We start from the raw sequence: 27,215 nt of genomic DNA, 5'->3' as shown, positions 1-27,215 counted from the left end.
TCCCCTCCGTCTCTTCCCTCCGTCGAAAACTTGCTCGGCGGAGAAACAGCTTCACAGCTAACGTCAAGTGGAGGGATGTTTAACAATATAATAAGTATAATTAAGGACCGAGGTCCGTAGTAAGTATTTGCAATGTCTCTCTAGGAGCTCCGCGTAAGGCGACCAGAAGCTGGGCGGAAAAAAACAATCTGAGGGACCTCGACGCGTGAGGGATTGTGGGTACAACGCACGTCACTATAGGGATAGTGTTACAGACACGCCTTGTCGACGTCCCCTTTTCGACTACGAAAAACAAAATGCAATACTCCGCAGTGACCACTGGATGTCGGACCTATGCACAGCATGTGATGATTAACAAATATATATATATATATATATATATATATATATATATATATATTATTCCAATCAGGGTATTTTTTATGCAATAAAAAATATATTTGAACTCTAAAACATGTTTTCTTGTAACCCAAACTTCTTGCACCTAATTTTTTACTTTACTTATTGAACTTATAGTGCGCAGCAATGGACCCGTAGGCATGATGGCGCAGACAAGCCAAATACAAATACATAGAACATAAGCAAGGGTCGGCCAGAGAGGAAAATGAGCAGAAGCAAAAAGTTTACTCGAACAACCAAGTTTTTAACTTTCTTGAAGGGCTCTATGAATTTTTACCCCAAAACGTTAATCTTCAGGAAAATATGAGGGTACAATGCAGAGGTTCGGGCGAACAAGGCAAGGTAAACGTACGAAAAACAAACAAAAAAACTAAAACTAAAATGAATAAAAAAGTGAGTAGAGAGCATCAGGAGTGTTGTAAAACATCAAGCAGGAAGTTTAAGAAGGGAAAGACATGGTGAAGGAATCTGAAGAGGCGATTGGGGAGAATAGTAGGAGTATATGGAGAGACCAGGAGGATTTAGCGAGATAGCAAAAAGGAGATGGAGCAATATCACATTGAGAAGGTGACCGCCTGACAAGAGTGAGGGACCTGTGAAGGCCTAGAAAGAATGGGAAGGTACCACAGGTACATAACAGACAAGGAGGTGGCAAAAGCTCAAAGGTATGGGAAGGGGTAGTGCTGGACAAGAACACAGGAGGATTCCCAATTAACAAGATTGTTGTAGAGGCACGAGGAGAGTAACCAAAAAGGGGGAATTGGGTGTCAGACACCAGCCAGAACAGGGATAAAAGAACCAGACAAACACCCAGCCAGCAACCAGTACGAGATGTTGGAGCTTAGCAACCTCTTCTCTTATTCCCCATTGTCGCTCAGATCATGGCATTGCCAGCAAATTACTCCAAGAACTGGAACCTACCCCCAGATGAAGGAGGAAATCAGTTGGAAAATGGCCATTTGGGAAATGGTGCAGTGGACACAAAGAGCATAGACTTAATGTTGTATCTCAGTCAATAAGGAGGTGAGAAATACGTGCGTTTGTGTCTTTATTTATGAACGACCCAGCGCTCCCTCACCATCCACTCTCCACTCTGCCTCTCACCAACTGACTCGTACCAACAGCCACATTCTCTCATTCCATTCCACCCATCATGAATACAAACATTCTCACCATGCTCACTGTGAAGTAGGGCTGGCATGACAACATGACATGTGCACAAGACACGTGAGATAACATGAGTTACAACATATCCCACCCTTTGAACAACAAAAAAAAACAAAAGCAACTATGAACAAACAGCAATTAGCAAACATAACTGACAACAGAGCTAACCTCTCAATACAATGCATGAGTATTCGAAAAAACGTTTAAAGCGGCATATAGAGTATGCTGCCAAAACTAATAATTTCCAAAGAGTTCATCACTATTCCATCACGTAATCACTGGTGGTCTCCCAACCCTACCCCTACCCCCATCAGCCCCCCCCCCACACAGGCTCATCCTACTGTCTACATCGTCCCCACTCACACTTGTGGACACACCATCTCGCTTTGCTCCTCTCAACATCATTTCCTTTCCATCTTCCTCTTCAAACAGCTCAACTGCATTTCTCATCCTTTGCCCATGTACCACAGACTCTCAAATTCCACATAGAACCATCCTGAACTCTGATTGCATTCATAAACACTTCTTTGGCTCTCACAGGCTTAGAATACTAGATTCTCCTTTTCTCACCATCCTCTTTTATCCTGACAAAATCACCAGGTATGACCTTAGTCGTAATATTCTTCTCACAACTCGAATTCTTGTCATCATTCATTCTCAACCCCCTGTGGTTTACCCACACCGAATTCAACACTGTATTAGGCCCTCAACCCCTCATGAACTCAAATTGTGATTTTCCTGTGTCACTCCTAATAGACATCCTACTACTCCACAATTTATCCTGTAGAGCCCACTCAACTGACATATTATTGGTCAAAACTTGTTCCACTGTTTCTACTATTACTCCGTTACATCTTCCTACTAATCCATTGGTCTGGGGATGATAACTCACCAAAAATGTCCACACAATTCTTACACACCTGGCAAGATCACTCATATCTCTGCTCCTGCATTGTACCCCATTATCACCTTGGGTAACCCCATTATCACCTTGGGTAACCCTCTCTCCTGAACACTTGTTGCATGAACTTAACTTCAAGAGAGTCTAGTCTACTTACCAACTGGATCTCCATCCACCTAGAGCAGTAATCTACCATTACAATCAAAAAATGTCTTTTCTCCTACTAAGCTGTCATAGGGACCCACAATGTTGATGCCAATCTGTTCCCACAGCAGTTCAGGCTTAGATATTTCAATGGGCACTGTCTTCAACACTTTGCAGCTTTTATCACAATTCTGGCAGGGCCAACAACATCTCAAAAACATCTCTACCCTAATGTCGATTCCGGGCCACCAATACTTGGAACAAACGTTACGTTTCATGCCCGAGCAGCCTGGATGTCCTTGATGAGCTTTCTCCATCAATCCTTCACGTAAACTCTGGGGCGGAATCAATTTGTCTCCTCTCAGTAACAACCCGTCCTCTAAAGAACACTCATCCTTAATCTCCCAAAATTGAAGACAACCTTCATCCAAAAGTCTCTTCTCAGTCCAATCCCTTCTGGTATATTCAACGACCTTACGCAACACCTCAACCTCTTGAACCTCCTCAATCCATTTCTCCCTCGAAGTCACTTCCACCACCACAGCTACACCTTCCACATCTTAACTTTGATCTACTTCTTCAATCACCAACGACAACCGTGAAAGAAAGTCAGTAACTTGATTTTTCTTTCCTGGAACATACATTACATCAAAATGATAGTCTTGTAGTTTTAAACTCAACCTGGCTATCCTGGGAGATGCCCTACACATCCCTCGCACTGACAACACCTCCACTAAAGGTTTATGGTCAGTACAAATTATAAACCTGCTCCCCCACAGATACTTTCTGAAATAGTTTACCGCCCATACACACGCCAACATTTCTATCTTAATTACTGAGTACCTTGCTTTCAATCTCTGTTACTGCCCTTGACGTAACTTTCACAACTCCGATTTCAGAAATGTGTGTCAGAACCGCCCCTAATCCAACGCCAATGGCATCTACAGTCACTCTGGTCTTCCTATCGAACACAAATCCTCCCAACTCAATAGATTCACAAATACTCTTTTTAAATACACTCTGCATACTCCTCTCACTCACTGTCCCACTCAAACGAACATCTTTCTTTAGCAACCTTCGCATTGGTTCTGTCAGGCTGGCAAAATTTCATACAAACGTGTTGTAATACTCGATAAGGAAAGCAAAAAAGGTTTCAGCCTTAGAGGCGGTAACTGGCGCCCTTGAAATATCTAGAGAAAAACATTTTGTATAAGAAATGAACTTTTATTTAGCATGTGAAAGGCTTTAAAATTCAAAATTACGGACCATCCTTAGGCTGACCAGGGTATGAAAATAAAACAAACAGAAGAATGCCATAAATTCTTGAATTTGCACCTTTATTTTCGATAAGTTAAAAGAAAAAAAAAATCAAAGGAAAATTTTCTAGTTGATTGAACTGTCTGTTTCTTGTCTGAATCTCAAATAAAAGCAACGAAACCAATGATTGTCGAACAGACAGTTCAACCAACTAGAAATGTTTCCTTAGATTTTCTTTAACTTATCGAAAATAAAGGCGCAAATTAAAGAATTTACGGCATTCTTCCGTTTGTGTTGTAATACTCACACAGACCTAAGAAGGATCTAAGATCTTCCTTACTCTTTGGACTAGGTGCTTCTCCGATCGCCCTCATAGCCTCCACTTTCGGCTTCTAGCCCTTTCCACTGAAATGCATGCCCCAAAAATATTATACTTACGTCTTCTTGAATTTGCATTTACTGTGCTCTACTTTAAACCCCTTCTCACGCAACCTGGACAAAACATTTTGTAACCCATCATCATTTTGCTTCCCCCCTTTCCAAACATTATGATGTCATTTTGGTAGACCAATGTCCCCTTTATTCCTTTAAGAACTTGTGTCATCACTCTCTGGAATACGGCAGCCGCAGAAGCCAACCCAAACGGCATCCTTTTGTATCTATACAACCCAAATGGCGTGATGATGGAGTGAGATTTCTACAGTCTTCAGTAAGACTAATTTGATCATACGCATTTGATAAGCCTAAAGTAGTGAAAGTATCTGCACCTTCAATGCAATTCAGCATATCTGAAATTATCCTTTGCCCATGTTCTTATTAACTTCTCTGAGGTCAACACAAATCCTTAATTACCATTCTTTTTCACTGCCACTACAATGGGGCTCACCCATTGGGACGACTCGATTTTTTCAATGACATCCTCCATTTCTAGTCGGTCCAATTCCTGTTCCACTTTGTCCACCAACGCAAAAGGTATTGGTCTGGCCTTATTGAGTGCTACGGGTTTTGACCCTTACTTCATCACTATTCTGTCAGCGTAATTCTTCAACAAACCCAAACGCTCTTGAAACACACTGCTGGAGCCTTTTCCATCTTTCTTTTTCCCAATATAGTCATTACTTCTCACTAATAACACTGGTTCCTTTTCACATGGATCCAGTCTTTTCCTTAACGCTGCTTGGTCTCCCCAACCAAACAGGTTCCAGCCCTTTTTCGCCACATACATTTTCATTTCTGCCTGGCGATCTTTGAATTGGACTATGCTTTTAAACCATCCTGTAATGTGGATTTTCGATCCCTCAAATCCTCCAGGATTTCTGATATCAGGTGGAAATATCTTCCCTCTTGCACCAACCTCTCTAATGTCCCGTTTTTGATAATGGTGTAAGGCAAACAACTGTCCACTCTTACTGAGAGTTTATAGTTTTCCACTATTTCACAACATGGCCATTTTAACTAATTTCCAGGTGTTGTGTTGTGCCGACAACTACCACACTTTCCTCATCCGACTCCTCTTCATCCTGTATCACTGATACTCGCTTCTTGTTTCTTCTCTCATCTTGTCTCCCATTCCACAATTTGCGCATTTCTGGTTTGCTTCGGGATAATTCTTTGAATTCACATAATGTCCAGTTCTGCCACACTTGAAGCATCTACCTTTGTCTTTGCTTTGGAAGGAAACTGCCCTTGTCTCGTTTCTGACCCACGGCTTCTTCATGTTGTACTTAGGTTCTCTGTAGTCTTGTTCTCTAGGTTTGTAGTTCCTCTTGCTCGACTCATCCACCTTTTCTTTTTCAACTTTCCTTCGAACTACACTCACTGAGGCTTGCTCTCCTGATTCTTGAGGAGCTTTAACTATGCCTTGACCAACACGGAGTCTTGACTGTCAGTTTTTTGCTCTTTTCTTTTGAGCATAGTTGTGTGTGTTCAACTCTTTTGGCTATGGCAATGGTCTCTGGCAATGTGGGATTTCCCACCATCCACAACCGGTATTGTATTAATGAATCCTTGGTGTGTATGATTATTTGGTCCCTGATCAACTCGTCCAGACCTGTGCCAAACCAGTAGTTCTGAGCCAACTTTCACAGAGCAGACACATTCTTCAACAGACTCTTCTTTCTTCTGTATTCTGTTAAATCGCTACGTTTACTTCTGGAGCATAGTGTTTGTCCAATTGCCTCAATGCTTTCTCATATTCATCAATATCACCCACTTTGTCTCCTGATAATCAGGTAATTCTCTATACTTCCTTTGTCCTTCTGGGCCCAAAGCGTGCAGCAGCAGCAACTTCTTTTGTGGCGACAATCCATCCTGTTCCACTGTCTTCATGTAGTTCTTCCAGTACTCGCTCCATTCTGGCCATACCACACTTGACAACCTGGGTTCGGCAGAAGCTGGTGGATGAACAGTTAACCCTTGCATGCTTACTTAGTAATATTAATTCTTCTATTTTATCTTTTCCTTTAGCTGTCTCCCTAGAATGAAATTCAATCACTCTTCCAAAATTGTAAACAACTACTGCAGTTCTATCTCCCATAAAGCAGGATAGAGAAAGATATAAAAAATACCTTTTTTTCCAAGTACTGTGAGGAGGAAGAGCTTGAATTGTTATGATTTCCGTCTGACTGTTCCGAAAAAAATAAATTAAAGCAAAATGGCGCCATGTTATTTGACGCTTTTTGGTCCTTTCCTAAACAATTCTCCTCTGTATGCGTCTATGTCCCTTCGTCGGCATGCGCGCGCAGTGCCTTTTCACTTAACGTTGAGCAGGTTTGCCTTTTTCTATAATATACTGTTGCAGCCTTCCAAGGATCACCACCGTGTTACTTACTTGAGTCTCTAGTGGGTTCATAAACTGTGGATTCGTGGATCTGCACGGAGGGAGCTTAACACTCCAGAGCTGATTGTGCTCTCTCACCGCGCGTGGGTACCGTTACAGCTGGGTCACTGCTTCCTCTTTGCCAAATTGTTGCATTTCAGTCAATAAAGAGGTGAGAAATACGTGCGTTTGAGGGTCTTTATTCATGAACTACCCAGCGCTCCCTCACCATCCACTCTGCCCCTCACCAACTGACGCGTACCAACAGCCACATTCTCTCATTCCATTCCACCTATCATGAATACAAACATTCTCACCATGCTCACTGTGGAGGGAGCGTTGGCTTGACAACATGACACGTGCACAAGACACCTGAGATAACATGAGTTACAACACTGAATCCCCCTTCACCCTGCAAGAGATGCTAGGACGAGGACTGGACATTTGAGATGATTGAAATCAAACAAGAAATTGCGTTCTGACTTGCTTGGTTGGAACCCAGGAACAAATAGTGACACTACCGAATTCTGAGTCAATACCTTTTTTATGTTTGCAAAATAAACTCTCTTAAAGACTTAGCTTTGGGTACATTTGTGTCAATGATCCCTACTTGGCATTGAGACAACACTGAGAGGGTCTGAGCTATTTGGCCAGAAACAGCAACATTAGAGAAAGACCTGAAGACCTGAAAAGGAGCAGCAACAGGTTTTTGCTAGTACTCCTGAACAAGTGAGCATCTCAGTAAGGCAAGGAAAGGAAACCAACAGCACACCCCACCGCAGCCTCTAAGGCATCCCAGGGTCTCAATAGCTCAATAGTATGGGGGGGGGGCTTTTAATAGGGAACCAAAATCTGCACTTCATAAACACAAAAAGAGGCCCCTAAAATATGAGTGCATGGAGCTGGTGGGAGGCAACACCAACCAACCAACGTGATCCTGCTACCACCTGGAATTGCCAGCACGGAGTGGTGAAGCCCCCAGAAGCAGGTGTCAAAATCGGCTCTGGTGACATTATCACCTTTATTTTCTGAAATGCACTCTAAGGGGGAAAATACAAAAATGTAAAAAAAAAAAATATATATATATATCTCCACAGCAAAAAAGCTTATTTGAGCAGCCCCTCTTCTGTTGGTGGGGTGACACATATAGAGACAGTTAACCCGGTCCTAATGAAGGACTTAAAAAGGCCAAAAGGAACCGGGGAACGCTGTTCCCCGGTACTGACTGTCTTAAGGGCATGTCAGTTTCCCCATAAGAAAAGGAGCGAAAGCCCAGAGGAGTGCGGCAGAAGGCTGCACTTCTCTGGCAAAGTCAAGAACAAGGTGAAAAACAACAGCAAAAAGTTTAGGGGTTGCCACATGGAAGGAAAATTACCTACAATTACGAAATCTTTCCTAACACAGGCCATGAATCATATTTTCTATGCATTACAGAAACACTCATACAAAATATCAAAAACATGTATTATATTAATTTGAAAGAAACGTGTTGAATTTTCGCCCAGAATGTTTGCTTTTCCCAAATCGCTATTATCGGGAAATAGCAGGCATCGTACTTCCACAACGAAGGCTAAGATCACAACCAACCCTCCCAAAACGCATCATGCCACCATTTACTCACTTATTTTAGTTATGTGTTATCTAAAGCGTGGAACATAACCTCATAACTCGTCTCACATTGCCGGGCATTGGGCAAGCAACACAAATGGGGTGCAAAAAAGGGAGAGTGTGGAGAGCAGTGGTCGCAGGGGCAAACTATTATCTCTGCAGGTTGTTTACTCGACTACAAGTTGTGTCAAGGCCGTCTGTTACATTCCAACACAACTCTGTTCCCACCCACGTCAAACCGAACACCTTGCACTCGCTGGCTGTCACACACACAAAAACCTGCAAATCTTCAGAAAACTATGCACGCATCTTCCTGTTATAGAACTCTCTCTGCGTAACTTTCTTCAAAAAGGTGATGTCTGCTTCTACTTGTTTTAACATGCACGTTTATCTATATACTAAATGTAATTTTGCCATGTACAGCAGTGAAGTCTTTCCTCTCCCTCTGTTTGTTTCAGCTCTTTCCTTATGCACTGCAACTTCTGCTTACGAACGTGGTCGTTCCCTACGAACTTGGTCTTTCCTTACCAAGGCATGACTGAACAGCGTTTCTCTCTTCCTGAACAGAATCCACAGGATCGTGGCCTGGTTGTCCAAGAGTACTTACTATTAATGCCCGTCTGCACTAGATTACTGCCCTGGTGAGCAGACGAACTGCCCTTTTGGATCTGCACCACTTCCCATATTGCTTTGCATCACTTTTTCCATGACAATGTGAAACCTATTTCCAATGATTTTCACCTCCTCAAAAGCAGAGTCCAACTACCTTTTAAAACAAAAAATAATAATAATAATAATAATAATAATAATAAAATCTCGCTAAATGCTCTCCTCCTGTCTGAAAATCCACCATGGTGGACACAACGTACTCCTGGTGTGAAAGCATTTGTTCGTTTTAGTTTCAACCAATTCCACCCTCCCGTTGGGTGCTGCGTGCCTGGTGACTCTTTCCAAGTGACATCACATAGAACCTTAATCTCCAGGATATCCGCCGCTGGGAGCCACCGCAGAGTGTCTCTGTGAGAACCTATGAATTGACCGTTGAGGCTTCAGAGGAGCTACGAGACACAACGGTGGAAGAATGGATTGGCGTCAAGCGAACGGCTAGAAAACCCATCAGTAGAAGTCCCAATGTATGTTTCTGTTTTGGTGGCTTGACCGTCTTCTGCTGTCAGTGGAACGTGGGGGCTAAGAAAAACTCTTAAAGGATAGTTCCGGGACTTTTTTTTTTATTGTCCCTACGGGTCGGCCATGTGTTTGTAAGCATAAATCGGTAGATCGTAGGAAACTTTCCTATGGACCTTACCCGACTTTTCGCCCATTATCGCACTCGAAATCAGCCTCCATTTTGTGATAATCCTATCATTTCGCCGCATCGACCTGGCTCACCTGCCTTTGCGGCACTAAATCAAATCCCCCGCCCCTGAGCCTGACATCAGCAGACGCGTACTGCCCATTTCAAGCACGTCTCGTGTCAACAATCGCTGCGCCTCAGCTATTGACGTGTTGCCATGGAAATGGCAGGACGCCTCTTTCCCCAATAAGTATAAACAGACCGTTTCACAACATACAGCAGCAGATTTTCGATTCCATTACTCTCTCTGTGTTACTTTGAGTATTCTGTGACTCGTTTCAGTGCTCTGGTCAGCTACCTTCGCCGCTTGTAGCCCGTGTGAACACCTGTACCATCTCTGTAAATTATTTTACTATCTTTACCGCACAATGGCCACAATAATGCCGTATATGTACGAGCCCGAGTACACCGAGGAGGAACTACTGTAAAGGCAAGCACGCGAAAACGATGGGGATTCGGACGGCAGTTGGGAGGACCAGTCAACGGATGAAGAGCCTGGACCATGTCGCATGGACGGCGTCTCCACCTGGTGCACGTGCAATCGGTGCGAGCTAATGCCAACTGAGGAGGAGAACTGCTGCTGCCGTGAAAATTCCGGGTGCTTGGCCTACATTTCGGAAAGCGAGCAAAGTCTGCAGGAAGGCGAGCAAAGTCCGCAATGCATCACCGAGCTGCCAGAGTTCAGGGAAGCCTGCCTCTCACGGACAGTGTTGAGGATGATGATGGTGCTTATGCACGAACTTCGTGGCACTGTTCGTCCGCGTAATCCGAGTAACGAGTAAGTATACTCTGTTTGTGATGTCAGTGATGCCACCACTATTTCATGGTCGTCTCCCACATATAAAATTACATTTACATATCATTCGAACGCATGTAAATTGGTTCCATATAGTGCATTTTCTAGATATAATTTTTTTCTAAGAAAAATGACATGTGTTACCTGAATCGACATTGATAAGAAAGTTTGGTCAGTTTAATACAGTTTGCATCTTTTTTTTTCACAGGTGGTACAGGCTGGTGGCCTATCGTTGCTTCACTTGGTGGCTTCACGGGAGGCTCGGACACCGCGTTCGGAGACTAATACCTGCCTGTGCGGTACTTGCCATTAGACAACATTTCCCCAGTGACAGTGGACAATACCGCGGATTTTCCCTCGATGTGCTGCAACCTCAACTTTACAATGTGTAATGTTTATTATTTATGTTTAATTAAAATCTAAAATAAAGCCCAACATATATTTTAACAATGGTTGTTTTGATTTTTTAAATGAATCTAGTGTGTCTCCGTTGAATAGCCTTCCAGTGCCTTGTCTTGTCACACCACATGTCTCCGGCCAGCATCCTCCCTCACGCTGGCCGCACACCTTCAATCCACATAACCGTTGAACCCATATATGCAGCAGTCATACATATATTATTTTGTGGGTTGGCATCAAGCGTTGGCAATAAAAAGCTGTTGGATTTTATTGATACAAAACATGGTTATAGGTAAATAATAAATATGGTTGATCATAATAAATCCTCTTTTTGGGCACCGGGTACAGAGATGACCCCCATATATTCTCCTGGGAGGGTGAGGTATTTATAAACTCACCCCCCTGCCTTCCATGTAGTAGATCCTGCAGCCATCCTCTTACATTCAGTTAGATGGCCTCTCCTTGGTGAGGCCCTGCGGCAAACGGGTCTTGTCTGCACGACCACCGCCCCGATCCACCCCCCCGCCCTATCAAAGGCAGTTCGCACAAGGGTACTTGCGCTGCTGGCAAGTGGAGCTGTCAGGGAGCGATAAAGGCCAAGAGGTGCCAAAGACCATGTACACTTCAAAGTGGTCTATAGAGCATGGGTTGTTGTTCCCATGTCTACCTCCAGACCCCGTGTCTCCTGCCAAGCATCCCCCCTCACGCTGGACGGCCCCCTGCAATCCACATAAGTGTGTCTCCATTCACGAGTCTTCCTGTGTCTTGTCTGCACGACCACCGCCCCAATCCACCCCCCGCCCTATCAAAGGCAGTTCGCACCGGGGTACTTGTGCTGGCAAGTGGAGCTGTCAGGGAGCGATAAAGGCCAAGAGGTGCCAAAGACCATGTACACTTCAAAGTGGTCTATAGAGCATGGGTTGTTGTTCCCATGTCTACCTCCAGACCCCGTGTCTCCTGCCAAGCATCCCCCCTCACGCTGGACGGCCCCCTGCAATCCACATAAGTGTGTCTCCATTCACGAGTCTTCCTGTGTCTTGTCTGCACGACCACCGCCCCAATCCACCCCCCGCCCTATCAAAGGCAGTTCGCACCGGGGTACTTGTGCTGGCAAGTGGAGCTGTCAGGGAGCGATAAAGGCCAAGAGGTGCCAAAGACCATGTACACTTCAAAGTGGTCTATAGAGCATGGGTTGTTGTTCCCATGTCTACCTCCAGACCCCGTGTCTCCTGCCAAGCATCCCCCCTCACGCTGGACGGCCCCCTGCAGACCGCATAATGCCACGACATATACACGTCATTCATTCACAAACACACCCCTGTTTCGAATTCTTTATAACCCACTTCATATTTCTAATGAGAACTTCTTTGCGCTTTGCTAGTCAACCCGTGAAGGTGCTGGTTATCTGCTCTTCGTCTCTGTGAACTTCCGTGACCACTTTGAGCAAACTCGTCAGTTTGCAACCTGTGAACTGCTCCCTGTTCTACGACAAGAAACTACTCTGATCCCTGCATCCAACTGTTTGTTCGTCAAGGTAAGTCCATGTACCATAATCATTTTGCGCCCAATTTTTTAATTTATATCTATTTGCTAGTAGTCATCAAATTGCATCCATGTTTTCTTTTCGTTCACGACAGTACATGCAAGGAACTAGTCACATGTTCTGAGTTTAGTCAAATTACTTTTTCTATTTTTTGAAAGTTATTGAAATACTTATCCGCATGTGAATAACGTGTATAGTTCCAAGAACCAAAACGGACCTTGCATTGAACCTTTTATGTGTCATTTAATTTTTTAACACATTGGTATTCATAGAGAATTGTTGATCTTTACTTTTCAGAACTTTCCATAATGCCTGCCTGTTCCATTGGCGGTTGCCCTTCGAAGACCCATAACAAATCTGAAGGTACTATAATGCATGTTTTCCCTAAGACAATAGATCAGATAAGAGAATGGGTCCGATATTGCGGATATCCAGCCTCTGAGATAGAAAGTAGAGTCCTAGAAGTCTTTGCGGACAAGAGGGGTGATCGATACCGCATCTGCAGCAGGCCCTTTAGCCCAGACATGTACTCCACATCATTGCTAATAAATAAGAAAACACCGCGAGCGAGGCGAAAATTGCTCTCAACCGCTATTCCCACTCTATTCGTCCACATCCCTCCACTGGTGAGTCAAGTTTACGTATTTATCTCTCGGCATTGCGGTAGTGTGTAGCATTAGCTAACAATAATTTCCCCATTTATGTATCCACTCAATATGAAGGCGGAAGATTCTCCATCCGTGTCGTTATTGCAGTCATCAGCCACTTCAAGCGCCTATCGGGTAATCTTACTTAGCTATTCTGACACTGACTTGTTTTAGGCATGTAAATCAATAGTTTTAATTGATCGTGTAATTATTTTACCTAATGGTACACCACAGTACTCGTCCTCTAGTCTTTGTTTTCAGTTATAATTATTGTTATCCAAAATAATGCAAGTACTGTCTTTCAGGGAGATGCTGAGGAGTCCAACGCATTGACGACAACCGTAGATGTCACTCAGATGCTCGAGGTACGTTTCCGGACAGTTCCATCGATGGAGATCATCAGATCTTGCATTCTTGTAGCGTGATTGTTACACACAATGTTTCTTTCGTTTTTAGCCATTGGTATGTCCTTCTGTCGTCGCCCTCCTATGTGTCTTCTTTTTTCAATATTGTGTTCATTACTAATAAAAGTCCTATGTTTCAGGGAGTCGATGGAGCATTAGTCCAAGAAGAAGGGGGAGCATGCAGTTACAGGTCGGCGCAACAGCTTGCAGAAGTGTGCACCGCAGTTACAGCGTCCCTTGATGTTCTTATGCATTTCGAGGTATGGATACTGACAGATCAATCATGCGAGATCAAATGACGTGATTACATCCGCTATACTTCCTTCTTTATTAACGCAAGTACTATGTTTCAGGGAGCTGACGGAGCTTCTTCAACAAGAACATCACCCCTAGTAGTTGATGCAGATCTCTGGGTGGTGACACTTCCAACGATGGAGCAAATCGAATCATATTTAGATATCCATTATTTATTTTAGACAACTGATCATTTGTGCAGGTCTATTTAGATGAGCCGTTGACGCCTGCAGAAAGTTTATGTTCTTTTAAACAAAATAGAAAACCATACTAATGCAATTACTGTGTTTCAGGGAGTTGCTGAAGCGTCATCTTCAATAATATCATCAATGGAAGTCTATGCGGAGCCCGAGGTATGGATCTTGACAGTTCAATCTAACTAGATCAACAATGCGTGAACTATTGTCATTTGAATGTTCTACACAATGCGTTCATTCGTGTTTTGCTATTGAGATGTACGTATGGGTATTGGTCCCCAAGTACATTTTGTGTTTTCAATATTATTATACATACTAATGAAAGTTCTATGTTTCAGGGAGTCGATGGAGCCTCAGTGAGTGATGGATGTGCTTATCATGAAAATATAGTCGTTGCAGCGCGAGAGGAAGTGGAGACATGCACACACGAGTCGGAGCAACAGCGTCCAGATGTTGAAGTTCGAGGCAAGAAAGTTTCAAAGAAAAGAAAGCAAAAGAAGGTTAGTGTCCTGTTCACTATATTATGTTGTCTTTCACTGTCAATAGTTCAATACTGTAAGTTGTGTTTAAACTGAACATCCCTTTTCTAATCTGTCCTCTAGTTGCGAGTGGGTGTAAGAACTAGATCTACACAGACAGTGAAGCGAACGAGAGATGTTGCTTGTCAAACCTTTTGGCAGGGACTTGAGACTGGAGATGCATCGTGCCAATGGGAAGAATATGAAGTGATTGACAACGGAGCTATACCACCACCAGCCATTGATAGTGAATGTCCTCCTGGTAGTTTGGATGCAGTCGGAGATCAATTCACAGAATCCACACCCGCAAAAAATAAGAGCGCGCGAAAGTTGAAGACATTGTTTTTTTCTCCCATCTCCGGACAAGGAACAGATGTTGCAATGGAAGAGAATGAAGTGGACGACAATGAAACACCATCAATATCACTCAGCATAGCGGAAGACGATATCAGAGATTGTACCTTTCATGCGAGTGACATGTCCTCAACGTTACAGGCCGAACCAGCTGGGATGCAGAGTGACAGTATAAGGAAAGAGGCCAAATTCATTGTATTCGATAGCTGTTTGATGGATATTATTATGATGATGAAATGTGGGCATTGGGTTGGTGGGGAAGTATGTGGGGAGCCATTGATTAATGTGACTCGTGCAATTCGAGGCACTAACCTTAAAATACATGCCACCTGTACACAATATCATCCGTTCGCATGGTCTGCACAACCCATGCTGGGGCAACTGCCAGCAGGCAATCTACTTTGTGCAGCGGCCGCACTTTTTAGTGGTTCAAGTTTTAAAAAGTTACAGTATTTCTTTCAGTTTGTGGGAATCCATTTCATTGCGAAAACTCAGTTCTACAAATACCAAACCGATTATCTATTTCCAGCCATCAGCGAAGCTTGGAGAATGGAAAAAATGTCAATGGAAAGTACATTCGCGGGCAAACGCTTCAGGCTAGCCGGTGATGGACAGTGCGACAGCCCAGGATTTTCAGCCAAGTACTGCACCTACCACTTTCAGGACATGGAAAGTAAGAAAATTGTGAGTTCGGTGGTCGTGCAGGTGTCACAAAGTACATCCTCAGTGGCCATGGAGAAAGTTGGCTTTGTAGCATCATTGCAAGAACTACAATCGCGGGGAATGGTGATCGACCTGATAGCCACGGACAGACACGTTTCAATTGCCAAGACAATGAGAGAAGAGTACAAAAATATAAATCACCAATGTGACGTATGGCATCTTGCAAAAACAATCAATAAAAAATTGTCGGCTGCAGGAAAAAAAAAAGATATGCAAGGTATTTCACAGTGGTCCAAGTCAATCAGCAACCATCTTTGGTGGAGCTCAAAAACATGTGAAGGGTCGTTGGAAATTCTACTGGAAAAATGGCGGTCAGTAATGTTGCACTGTAGCAACGTACATCGATGGTCGACAAATGAACATTTCCACAAATGTGAACATGGCCATTTGTCCACAGAGGAGGCACGGAAGAAGAAGTGGTTGATTCCTTCATCACCCACTCACAAGGCCATTGAAAAGATTGTATTTGATAAAACTATAACAAGAGATTTGAGGGGACTCACGGAATTCTGCCACACAGGAGATTTGGAGGTGTTCCACAATATGTGCCTAAAGTACAGGCCCAAAAGATTGCATTTTGGCATGGAAGGCATGATAAATCGGACTCTTCTAGCGGTCTTGGCACATAACCATAATGTTGGCCGTCAACAAAGTAGGACGACCGGAACTTTAGGGACGCTTCGCTACAATAAGGCCTTCACTAAAAGAAGTAAACAATGGGTGATCAAACCAGTGTTTGAGGATATGCAATATGAGTTTATTGAGAGACTTATCGTAGATGTCCTCGATAGGCACATACATGGAGTGGTGAACGAACCTATGCAGGGGACAACTGCATTGCCACCCAACATTGCCTCTGTTCCATGTCCACCTAAAGCAGAGCTCATTGAGAAATACACATCACGGTTTAAATGATTGTAATTTGATTGTCTGTTCTCTCGAGTCTCCTCATGTTGCAGGCCCAAACTAGAAATGTGTGCTCGCTCAAAGTGAAGGTCAGCTGCTTTGATGTTTTGCTCGGGTGGCGGAACGGCCCACGGCCCAGTATAAGGTTCTATTGTGATTTGACCTTGACAGGCCGGGACCATCCCGAAAGACTAAGAAAAGATAATGAATAAAATTTCAGAAACGAAACGATGAGCCACGTTCATTAGAAGAAGTAACGTCGGCAAAGAAGGAGTGGTGTTTCGGGTCTGACCTACACAGAGACACAATGGAAAATGCAAATATAATGTAAGTAACTTTTGATGAGTTTATACCGCAATTTTATTACTATACAGTGGCTTTAAAGACGGGTTCAGTTGTACTTGTTCGTTCTATGTGGCATATTGTTTTCTACCGCGCACTATCTTGAGGAGAAACATCGGCTTTTACTGAAGTACCTCAAAACCTTCCTCTTTGCTTCTGCTTTCTCTCTCCCTCTCCCCTGCTACAACTGGTCCACTGTCTGCGACCTCGGTCCTGGGCCCTTCCACTCTCCACCTGCACTGCCTCCCTGTCAACCCCTGCACTGGGGGACTGTCTTAGTATCCTACAGCCCCCCCCTTCCCAGCACTTGTTCTGCACTTACCTTGCACTTGCCACCAGCTGGCCCTATTTATTTATTATTTTATGCTACTTACCTTGTACTCCACTCCCCCCCCCTCCATGCCTCGCCACGCCTTTAAACACTTGTGTACACCCAGTAGCGCTGTCCTCGCTATGAAATGAATAATTTTAATAAGGATCTGATGGTGAGACTAATTTCATTTTTTATGTTTTTAGGTACATCATTCACTACTGTCTGTGTCACGAGTACCAGACACCGGCGGACGGCTTCTACAGCCGCCAGTTGCTTCTCCGCGTGAACAACGTTACCACCCTGACCATTTTATGGGACGATCGCCAAGTACAAGTATGCCCTTACGCGGTACTAACGGTTAGATGCAACATACCTACCGTTGTGGTGGCCTAGTGCCTCGTTGTTGGAACAGCCATGCGATTATCAGTGCGACCGAAGAGCTTATTTTTATCGTAAACCAACACCCTGTGTACTGCACACGAACATCGCTTCCCTCAAGACGAACTAATTTGGATCGAGAGCAAAGAAAAATGCAAATCGCTGAATATTCTCTAAACATTTGATGTCCAATAAACGTACTTTGCCAAATGTACAATCTTGCCGTTTGCTTTTAAACCACGGTTTCACATTCCGAATTGTGGCGCTGTATTGTGAGATGCTCTAAGACCCTGTGTACAGCAAAGGACCATCGCGTTCCTCAATACGAACTTTTTGGAACATGAGCAAATAAAAATGCAAATCGCTGAATATTCTCTAAACATTTGATGTCAAATAAATGTACTTTACCACATTTACAATCTTGCGGTTTGATTTCAAAGTACAGTTTCATATTCCGAATTGTGGTGCGCTGTATTGTGAGCTGATCTGTGTTGATTTCCGGGGTCTGTGTGGAGTCGCGTAGAAGACGCCTGGGCGCGTTTGCCTACGCAGCTCAGTCACGTCACGGATAGAGGCGGGGAATATGAATGTTTTGATAAAGTCTGTTTCAGGGGCGGGGGATTTGATTTAGTGCCGCAAAGGCAGGTGAGCCAGGTCGATGCGGCGAAATGATAGGATTATCACAAAATGGAGGCTGATTTCGAGTGCGATAATGGGCGAAAAGTCGGGTAAGGTCCATAGGAAAGTTTCCTACGATCTACCGATTTATGCTTACAAACACATGGCCGACCCGTAGGGACAATAAAAAAAAAGTCCCGGAACTATCCTTTAATCAAAGCCATAATTCTAATTTTATACAGTGTCACCCAACCTCCCAAATCAAAGGCTGTGTCACTGTATCCACCATGTAGAGATGAAAGTTTGAGTTGGCCCTGCAAAAACTAAAAGCTGGGATCTACAGGTTTTGCACAGGCACCTGCGCCTCTTAGCCAAGTTGCTGTCTTTCTAAAATAGAACAGTGTGGCTCGCAGGGGACACACTGTAGCAAGAACATTAAGTTACTGGAATTTGGAGGAATTACAGTAAAAGATAAGCAGTGCCATTCCAACAAGGCCTTGAGACATTAAGAATGGAAAATTGACTATTGTACTAGGCCTGCCAACATTTCAGATAGTGCAAGAGCTATGACAAAGATAAGGAGGGGAGTGGAGTGGGGTAGGATATGAGAACAGACAAGCGACTAAATTACTAGGCCTGATGACATTTCTGCTAGAGCCAGGGATTGACAAGAGGGGTGGGGGGGCATAGGAAGAGGAGAGGAACAGAACAAGCGATTATACTAGGCCTGACAACATTTCAGGTAGAGCTGGAGAGGGAGGGTGAGGAAAACAAACTACTATCGTAATAGGTCAATGACACTTCAGATAGAGTAAGTACAAAGAATATAGTAATGGGAGGGGGAAGAGAAGATTGAGAAACAGCGAGTGTGGTGAAAGAGAAGAAGAGGCAAGCGGGGGAGGGATGTACAACAGGCAGGCAAACAGACAACAAATGTATACAGCATTGGGTGTGGGGGGCTGCACAAATGGCACATCAAGTTTGCATAACACAGCCAGATCTGAAACAAGCTAAATACATCAAAAAAGCACAATATGAAGTAGCCACCAAAAATGCAAGGCACACAGGGATGTAAACATGGGAGACAAGCAGAGAAGGAAAGAAAGTCAGGGTAGAAGTGTGTCCGGAAGGAGGGAACTAACCCATAGTTATGGAGATGTGAATGCTATGGCAGTCCAGATGGCGTAGAAAAGTGAGGTAGCAGCATTGTGGAAGTTCGAATGCAGAAGTGACAAGAAAATACCTGGGGTGTATGTTACTGGTTAAAGGACACTGCATTTAAGGCTGACCCAGGAGGGAGGGAGGAGACACGTGGGCCAGAAGAGAAGGGGAGAGGAAGCCAGGGGGGCACTCAGTTGTACATTAAATAAAGAAGAGTTCAGTTGATATCCATCCGTTTATCCGTGTCCTGTGCTTCTTTTCCGTCCTACCCCACAGCAGGGGTAACAGTCACCAAGGTGGAAACAAATCGCAAACCAAAAAGTAACCCAACACAGTGGATACTAGGTCCTCAGTTTAGCGATATGGCCATTTCATATAGAAGAGAACATAAGAAAAAGCTGTGGAAAGTCTCCAGTGAGTAACGCGTAGGGTAGTCCGCTCCAATTCGTCCCTAGTTTCCCGAATGTGATTGTGCATAACTGTCTAGCTTCTTAAAGCCAGTCTGTTATAAACCCCCACTCCCCAGCCCGCCGTGATCAGAATGCGGCAGTCCCAACATTTTCTTAAAGCTAATCCGCCAGCCTATGACCAACAACAGTCCCTAAAATCCACCCACAGGGGTCCAAAGGTTAAACCCAAGATAGTAAGAATGAGTCAGGCTGATTGTGTTCCGGAGATAACAAGTCTCCCCCAGGGATCTTAGGCCCTTAGGGACAGTTAACAATAAGAATGCTGTTGATATACAAAATGCCGAAATCCTCAGAGATCTAATGCTACATTCCATTAGGCGGGAAAAAAAGTAAAAAAACCTGCAACATATCAATGTATGTTTGCACACCAATTAAACGCATCAATATCCTATCAGTAATAGACGGGAATATGTCCATCCGCTGCTTATCTCCGAGGGCGGCCCCTTGTCTGTCCAACGGGACAGGTGGTCCTAGCCCTTCTAAAACACAGGAGGCACCATTAAGTCACACAGAAGGCAATGACATGTCTATTTACGGGAGGTGTTAAATATAGAGCAGGGGGGACACAGCCGGTAAGCAAGCTCCGGAGGGTTCTTAAAAAGGTAGGGAGTTACAACCGTGCTTGTAGTCCAGTCATAAAACCTTTATGTACTGCAATAATAGGACAGGCCGGACTCGGTTTAGGGGGCAATTGGCCGAGTTGGCTGCTATCGCAGAGCTGGACGCCACGAAGACAGAGATGGCTAGGGCTTCAGATGGTCGGACAAAGTGGTACGTGTGTCAAGATTATACCCTCGTCTATCAAAAAAATATGTCCTTGACTTGATGCCTCTTCCAGGTCTGGCCTCAGTCCCTGCTGCTATTATTCCATCCAACGCAATGACGATCCAGTCAAAACCTCACCAGGCTTCTTTTCAATCCCCCAAACCAGTACACTCACCCCCACGCGCTCACCCTAAGGGTTGGCCTACTAGTGTCAAGCCCCCCTCGGATCCCTTTTATTCTGACGCCAACTTCCACCTGGAGGGCGGGTTAAGAGTCTGTTCCGACCCTGCATGCTCTCTGCAACATTCCCGGTCACGATGATCATTCCATGCAACCTCTGGGGTTGATCCCAGAGTAGGTTTCCCCTCAGACACAGCCCCCTGGTAGGGGCGGCAAGAGTTAGCCTCTCAGTAAACACCTGTACTATCCAAGTTCTCTCCCTCAGTGTCTCCCACACTGTCAGCTCGTCTGTGATTTTCAATCTCCCCGCCCCGAATCAGTCTTACAGCCGTACGTTGTTTGCCCCCTTGCATAGTCCCGACCCTCTCCCTTGGAAAGGTATACACTCACCTGCCTCCGGTAGTTCTCCTCCTCCCCCTCTGCTAACCCGTGGCTGCCGACTCTCAGCAGGTACGGCAAAAACAACAGCCACCATCGCAGCATTCTCAGTAAGCAGCCGGCGCGCTCCCAGGCACGTGACTCGAGGAGAGTTGATGGCACGTGACCGCTTTGGCAGCGGAGTACACAACATACGGGAGGAAGTGAGTAAGAGACACAGAGGAGAGACAACTCAACTCTTTTTTAAAATAAACTTTATTAAACACATGTAACAAACTACTATTTAGTAGTAATCCTCAACGTTCATATATTCCTATCGCTAGTCTCTCACAGCATCAATCTCCCACATTTCCCAGATGAGCAATTATGCAAATCGGCAAGCGCTAATGACCTTATATTATTCTCCGTTTAGAGCTAGCTTCCCAAAGCATGGTGTCTAAGAGAGAAAATCCTTAGTTAAATGTTAAATGTTAAAGGTATTTGTACCGCACCGTCACCAACGGAATTGGTCCCCAGGCGCTCTGGCGGATCTGCAAACGATAAGGTGGGATGGGTTAGTGAGGTGAAGAGGGAGTAGGATAGTGAGAGGAGTGGTGTTCTGTTGGCAGCTCAACTCGGTATACACCGGGTGCTGAGCTTTGGTGCAGGTATTGGATCGGTGTCAGTCCGCGTGTGCTGTTGCTCCGGGTTATGTGTTGTTGCCATAGCTCTCAACTCACACGCTTTTGGCGGGTGTCACCCGCCTTGTAAAGGGCTGACTCACCCGCCAAGCCTCCTGCACGCCCATTCATTCCAATGGGCGTCTCACCCGCCAAAAACAAAATCGGGTGATTTCACCCGCCTTTGCAACACAAATGGTTGGGAGCTATGGTTGTTGCAGTGTTGTGAAGTGCGTGCGGCTTGTGGTTCGAGAGATGGTTGTTGTTGGGGGGGTGTCCTGGCCCCCGTGCGTGCCCGTGAACCCCCACACTAGAGAGACCACACACTACACACGTCCATCTAGTTCGGGCTCCCCGGTCGCTCTGTCGCGTCCGGGAACGCCCCGTTTATTTAACTTGCATGCGGCGACGTGCAACGTCACGCCGCCGCGTGCGCCTCCCACACGGGGCAGCGCCACACTCCTCCTTTTTCGGGAGGAAACACAATTGCTATTATTAAACACTGCAAACCACACATACAAATAACATCAACATAATGAGCCCATGCCCCTTTAATGTCAGCCGCCCGGATCCCCTCACTCCGGTTTATCCTCCACATGTCCCAACACGTATTCGCTGAGATAAGCGGGTTTCCCTCGCCCAGCCCTCTGGGGGTACCTCCCGCTTACCTCCGGCACGGTAAGTCCACCAGTCACAGCTCCCCGGACGGGAGAGCTCTGGGCGCTCACAGGGATTCCAACATCCTCAGGCACCTCCGCCATGTCAGGGTCCAGGGGTGGTTCAGTTCGGGAGTCCCCCAGCTTCTTGAAGAAGCTGACGTTTCGGGTGACAGCAGATCGTCCACCCGAGGCCGTCACTATAGACCCTTTCACAGCCACCACGTCCAGTGGCTCCGGTTCGTAGGTGAGCGAGAGTTTGCCATGTGGGTGTCTGTTTCGAATGAGCACCTCGTCCCCTGGTTCCAACCGCTGGGGGCGAAGACCCCTTCGCAGGTTCTCCTGGTCAATCCTGGTCCTCCGATCGGCCTCAACCTGCTGAGTGTCGATCACCCCGGGCTCCTTCTCCCGGACCTCAGGCAGTAGACCCCGGGGGCATCGCTTAAACAGGGCCTCCGCAGGGGCGACCCCGGTGGAGGCGTGTGGAGTGGTGCGGTACACCCGCAGGAATTGATAAAGGGCGCATTGGAGGGGCTGCCCTTGTCCCTGAGCAATCCTGAAGGCCTTATTCAGGGTCCGCATCAGCCTTTCAGCGTCTCCATTAGCACGAGGCCACAACGGGGATATCTTCCTGTGCTTGATTCCGCAGCTCTCCATGAACTCAGAGAACCGCTCACTTTGAAATGGCGACCCATTGTCCGAACACAGAGTCACAGGGAACCCATGGGCCGCAAATATCTTTTCCACCGCTCCGACCACATGCTCAAAGGCCAAGGACTCCACGAACTCCACCTCCGGGTACCGGGAGTACTCATCAACAATTGCAATGAAGTGGGTTCCCACGGCTGTGGACCCAAAGTCCGCATGGACGACCTCCCAAGGGCGGGTCCCCCGGGGCATCGCCTCGATGGTCGGCTCTCGCTGCACGGGGGAGGCCGCCTGGCACCACACACACGCCGCCACAAACTCATCCACCCTTCTTTCCAAGTCCGGGAACCAGACTTTCCGCCGCAGCCTCGCCTTGGTCTTGGCGGCACCCTGGTGTCCCTGGTGGGCCAGAGTGATCACCTCCTGTACCTTGCACTGGGGGAGCACAATGCGATCACCCCGGAGCAGCAAACCCGATTCTGAGAAGGACAACTCATCCTTCACCTTCCACAGCTGCTCGAGTCCAGTCCTGGCCTCCTGTGTCCGCCCTGCCAGAGCCTCCAAGATGGATTTCCAGGAGCCGTGTTGCATCGAGTTCTTTAGGATCTGAAAACACTCATCCGCTGCAGCCTCCAGCTCCGACAGGGGCATCGCATTTGGTGTGGCCCCTTCCACCACCATCCGGACATGGTCATCGACCTCCTCTGCACAGGTGTCATACTCCTCTCCCCCTCGCACTCCGGGATGTCGGGAGAGGTAGTCCGCTGCATTGTTGGCCCCTCGCCGGTACACCAGGGTGACTCCATACACGAGCAGGGCGAGCATCCATCTCTCAATCCTGGCCGGGGGCTTTGAGGACGACCCAGCCAGAATCGGGAGCAGGGGCTTGTGGTCAGTGAGTCGAAAATGTCTGCATCCCAGAGGACCGCTAGGGCCTCCTGCTCAATTTGGGAGTATCTTTGCTCCGTGTCCGAGAGCGCCTTCCTGGCATACGCCACTGGGCGAACGCTCCCATCTCGGTCCAACTGAGTTAGAACAGCCCCCAGGCCAAATGGACTCGCGTCCACAATGATCTCCGACGGCAGCGCCGGGTCGAAGAACGCCATGGTGTCTTCCGCTGTTAGTGCACTCTTGATGTCCTCAAAGGCCGACTGCTCCAGTGGGCCCCAATGCCAGACTGTCTCCTTCTTCGTCAGCGCCCTGAGCGGCTCGGACCTCGAGGCCAGGTTTTGGATGAAGCGCCCGCAGTAGGTCACCATACCGAGGAAGCTTCTCACGTCCGACACCGACTCCGGGGGCTGCGCCTTCTTAATGTCCTGGACTTTCCTTGGATCTGGTGACACCCCCCTCCTTGAACACAAACCCGAAGAACTCAATGGAGGGGCGCAGGAATTCACACTTGTCCCTGTGAAGGGTGAGGCCCAGCGACTGCAGCCTCTCAAAGGTCTTTGCCAGCCTCCTCAGATGGTCCACCTCCGTCTTGGCAAATACCAGAATGTCATCGCTAATGTTGAGGACACCCTCCAGATCAGCGAGGGCACCCCGTATGATGTTTTGAAATACTTCCGCAGCCGATGACACCCCAAAGCTCAACCTCTTGTACCTGTACAGCCCCCGGTGGGTGGTGAACGTGGTTATATACCGGGATTCAGGGTGGAGGACAACCTGATGGTATCCTGCTCGCAGATCTAGCTTGGAGAAGAATCGGGCTCCTTGCACCTCGGCGATAATGTCATTGATGGTAGGGGTGAGGTGCCGCTCTCTCTTGATGGCCTTGTTGGGCAGCCTCATGTCCACACAAATACGAACAGAGTCCGGTTGTTTCGGTTTCCTTGCCACAACAATAGGAGATACCCACGGCGTCGGGCCCTCGACTTTCTCAATAATATCCAGATTCACCAGGTTGTCTAGCTCTTTGTCAACCTGCTCCCTCAGATGAAACAGCACCCTCCGGTGCTTTAGGGCAATGGGTTGTACAGACTCGTCGATATGCAGCCTGACCGGGTCACCAGTCATCATCCCGATGCCGTTGAAGAGGGCAGTGTACTTGTCGAGCAGGTCATTGATGTCCTCCAAGTACACCGAGCACGCAAAAGTGACAATCCCCAGGGCCTCTGCAGCGGCACAACTCAGGAGCATGTTGTTGCTCACCGGGGTGACATAGAACCGAGCCTTGATCGTCGAGCCCTCATGCCACAAATGCACCGTCCAGCGGTATAGGCTCCAGCCCTCCAAAGGCAAATATGCGGGCTCTCGGTGTGGACAAGTCTGGTGGCGGGCACATGGTATCGTAGTGTCCCCTCGCCATGACATTGACTGAGGCCCCCGTGTCCACCAGCACCGGAACCGGCGAGTGGTTCACCTCCACCACACACCTTGGCTGCCTCCTGCTCTTCCCTTTCAGGATCCCCACGCTCCAAACAAAGAAAATGTTCTCTTCCTCGTCTTCCTCTGCCTCATCCAGCTGGGCCTCCTCCTCACCTTGGTCTACCTGGGCCACATTTGGTGGTCGGCTCTGGCGCGGAGTCCGGGCCGGACCTCTCGGTACCAGCACTGGCAGAGCCGCTCTGCACACTCTTGAGAAGTGGTCCGGCAGGCCGCACCGGCCACAAACCTTCCCCGTGCCGGGCACTCTGTCGGGTGGGGGAGGTCATAGCCACACTTCTGGCACGACTCCCCTGATCTTCCTGCCCTGTCCCGGGGTCCTCCACCAGGTCTTCTTGTTCCTCTGCCACCCCGCCAGACCGCACACACCTCCTCCGACTTCATCGAGCGTGACCCCGCCTCCATCTTATTGGCGCGAGCCTCGGCCACCTCATGACACCGGCCTAGTTCCAATATGCGGGGTAGGGTGAGGCCTGGCTCTCTCAGGACCTGCCTCCTGAATTTGCCAGAGGAGCATGCCTGAATCAGCATTGTGCGCATCATGTCCTCCGCATACTTGGGAGAGGCGGCGCAGGCGGCCATAAAAGGTATCCAGAGTCTCATCGTCCTTTTGCTTGGCCGACAACATGACAAACCTTTCGTAGTCCACATTGGCAAGGGGCAGAAAGTGAGCAAGCAGGAATGCCTTGGCCGCATCATAAGACTGGTCCACCGGGGTGAGCGATTCGAAGATCTCCTGGACCGCAGGCCTCGCCGAATACAACATTGTGGCCACCATGCTGTCATTGTCTGTCACCTGAGCAGCTCTGAAGTACATGTCTAGGCGAGCAACCCACCTCCTCCACTGAGGCCCCATGCTTGAAGGTGGGCCCGATGCATTGAATTCAGGGATGGGCTGCAGGGCAGCCTGGGCTCTAGCCTGAGCCATGACGGGAGGTACTTGAGGAGCACCTAGCTGTGCCCCGGGGAAAACCTGGGGTGCAGGCACCTGACCCCCCCCTGCGGGGGCTGCTGTGGGGCCTGTTGAGGTTGTAGCGCTAGTTGCTGTCCTGGAAGCACTGGAGGCTGTAGGGCCTGCTGAGGCTGTGCCACCTGGTCACCACCCTCCTGATCATCAGAGTCACTCATGGGCCTGAGCGCACAGGCACCCCCACCTTGTGTCCTGGGGGCCGCAATTGCCCCTCAGCACCACACCAACAGACCTTTTCCCCCCCTCCAGGCACAATGGCAGTCCAAACTAGGGGATCGGTGACGATGCACCAGACGAGAAGAAGAGCATCCACTGCAGCCAACCTCGTGATGATGAAGGAGACAAAGAAGAAGCCACAGCGTCCTGATGATGAAGGGAACAAAGAAGAGCCGTGCCTCCACCTTGCTGCAGGCCACAGTGGTGTGGATGTCCCAAGAATTAAGCTGAGATGGTGGAGTGGACTAATTTGGCCCAGCCATATTAGTCCTTCCCATAGCTTTCACTCGACGTAGGAATCCCAAAACTGGAGTAAAATACACAAATCAGGCATGGGCATGCAGGTTATGCTGCCTGCAATCAGAATATCCAAAAATTGGACCTGGATCGCTTTCACCCTCCAAACCGGAGCCTGGTGAAACTCCACGGCCTCATAAACAAAATGGCCGCCAGCCTCGTGTACGGTTCGCAGCCACGGCGTGAAACGAAACACTCACGAACGTTCCGTGTCATGGAGAAAAATTTCGGAATGCCTTTCACCGCCGGGCCCGGGCATCCGTCTGCACTCGTCGCCACTGTTGGGGGTGTGTCCTGGCCCCCGTGCGTGCCCGTGAGCCCCCACACTAGACAGACCACACACTACACAC

At 47.2% G+C, this 27,215-nt stretch overlaps 1 protein-coding gene across 1 annotated transcript in view; it reads right to left on the bottom strand.

The window, feature by feature from the left end:
• GLMP (glycosylated lysosomal membrane protein) overlaps window positions 1-21,195 on the bottom strand; it is a 238,211-nt gene extending 217,016 nt beyond the window's left edge. The window contains exon 1 of the mRNA XM_069607109.1: window positions 21,047-21,195. Coding sequence (XP_069463210.1) covers window positions 21,047-21,139 — 93 coding nt within the window. The 5' untranslated portion in view covers window positions 21,140-21,195. The remainder of the gene's footprint in view (window positions 1-21,046) is intronic.
• Between the last annotated feature and the right edge of the window lie 6,020 nt (window positions 21,196-27,215).

This window comes from Ambystoma mexicanum, chromosome 1p (assembly GCF_040938575.1).
Source record: "Ambystoma mexicanum isolate Mex_15411 chromosome 1p, UKY_AmexF1_1, whole genome shotgun sequence".
Classification (NCBI taxonomy): domain Eukaryota; kingdom Metazoa; phylum Chordata; class Amphibia; order Caudata; family Ambystomatidae; genus Ambystoma; species Ambystoma mexicanum.
Note: the sequence above shows the minus strand (reverse complement) of the source record. Positions and strands in the feature narration are given on the sequence as shown.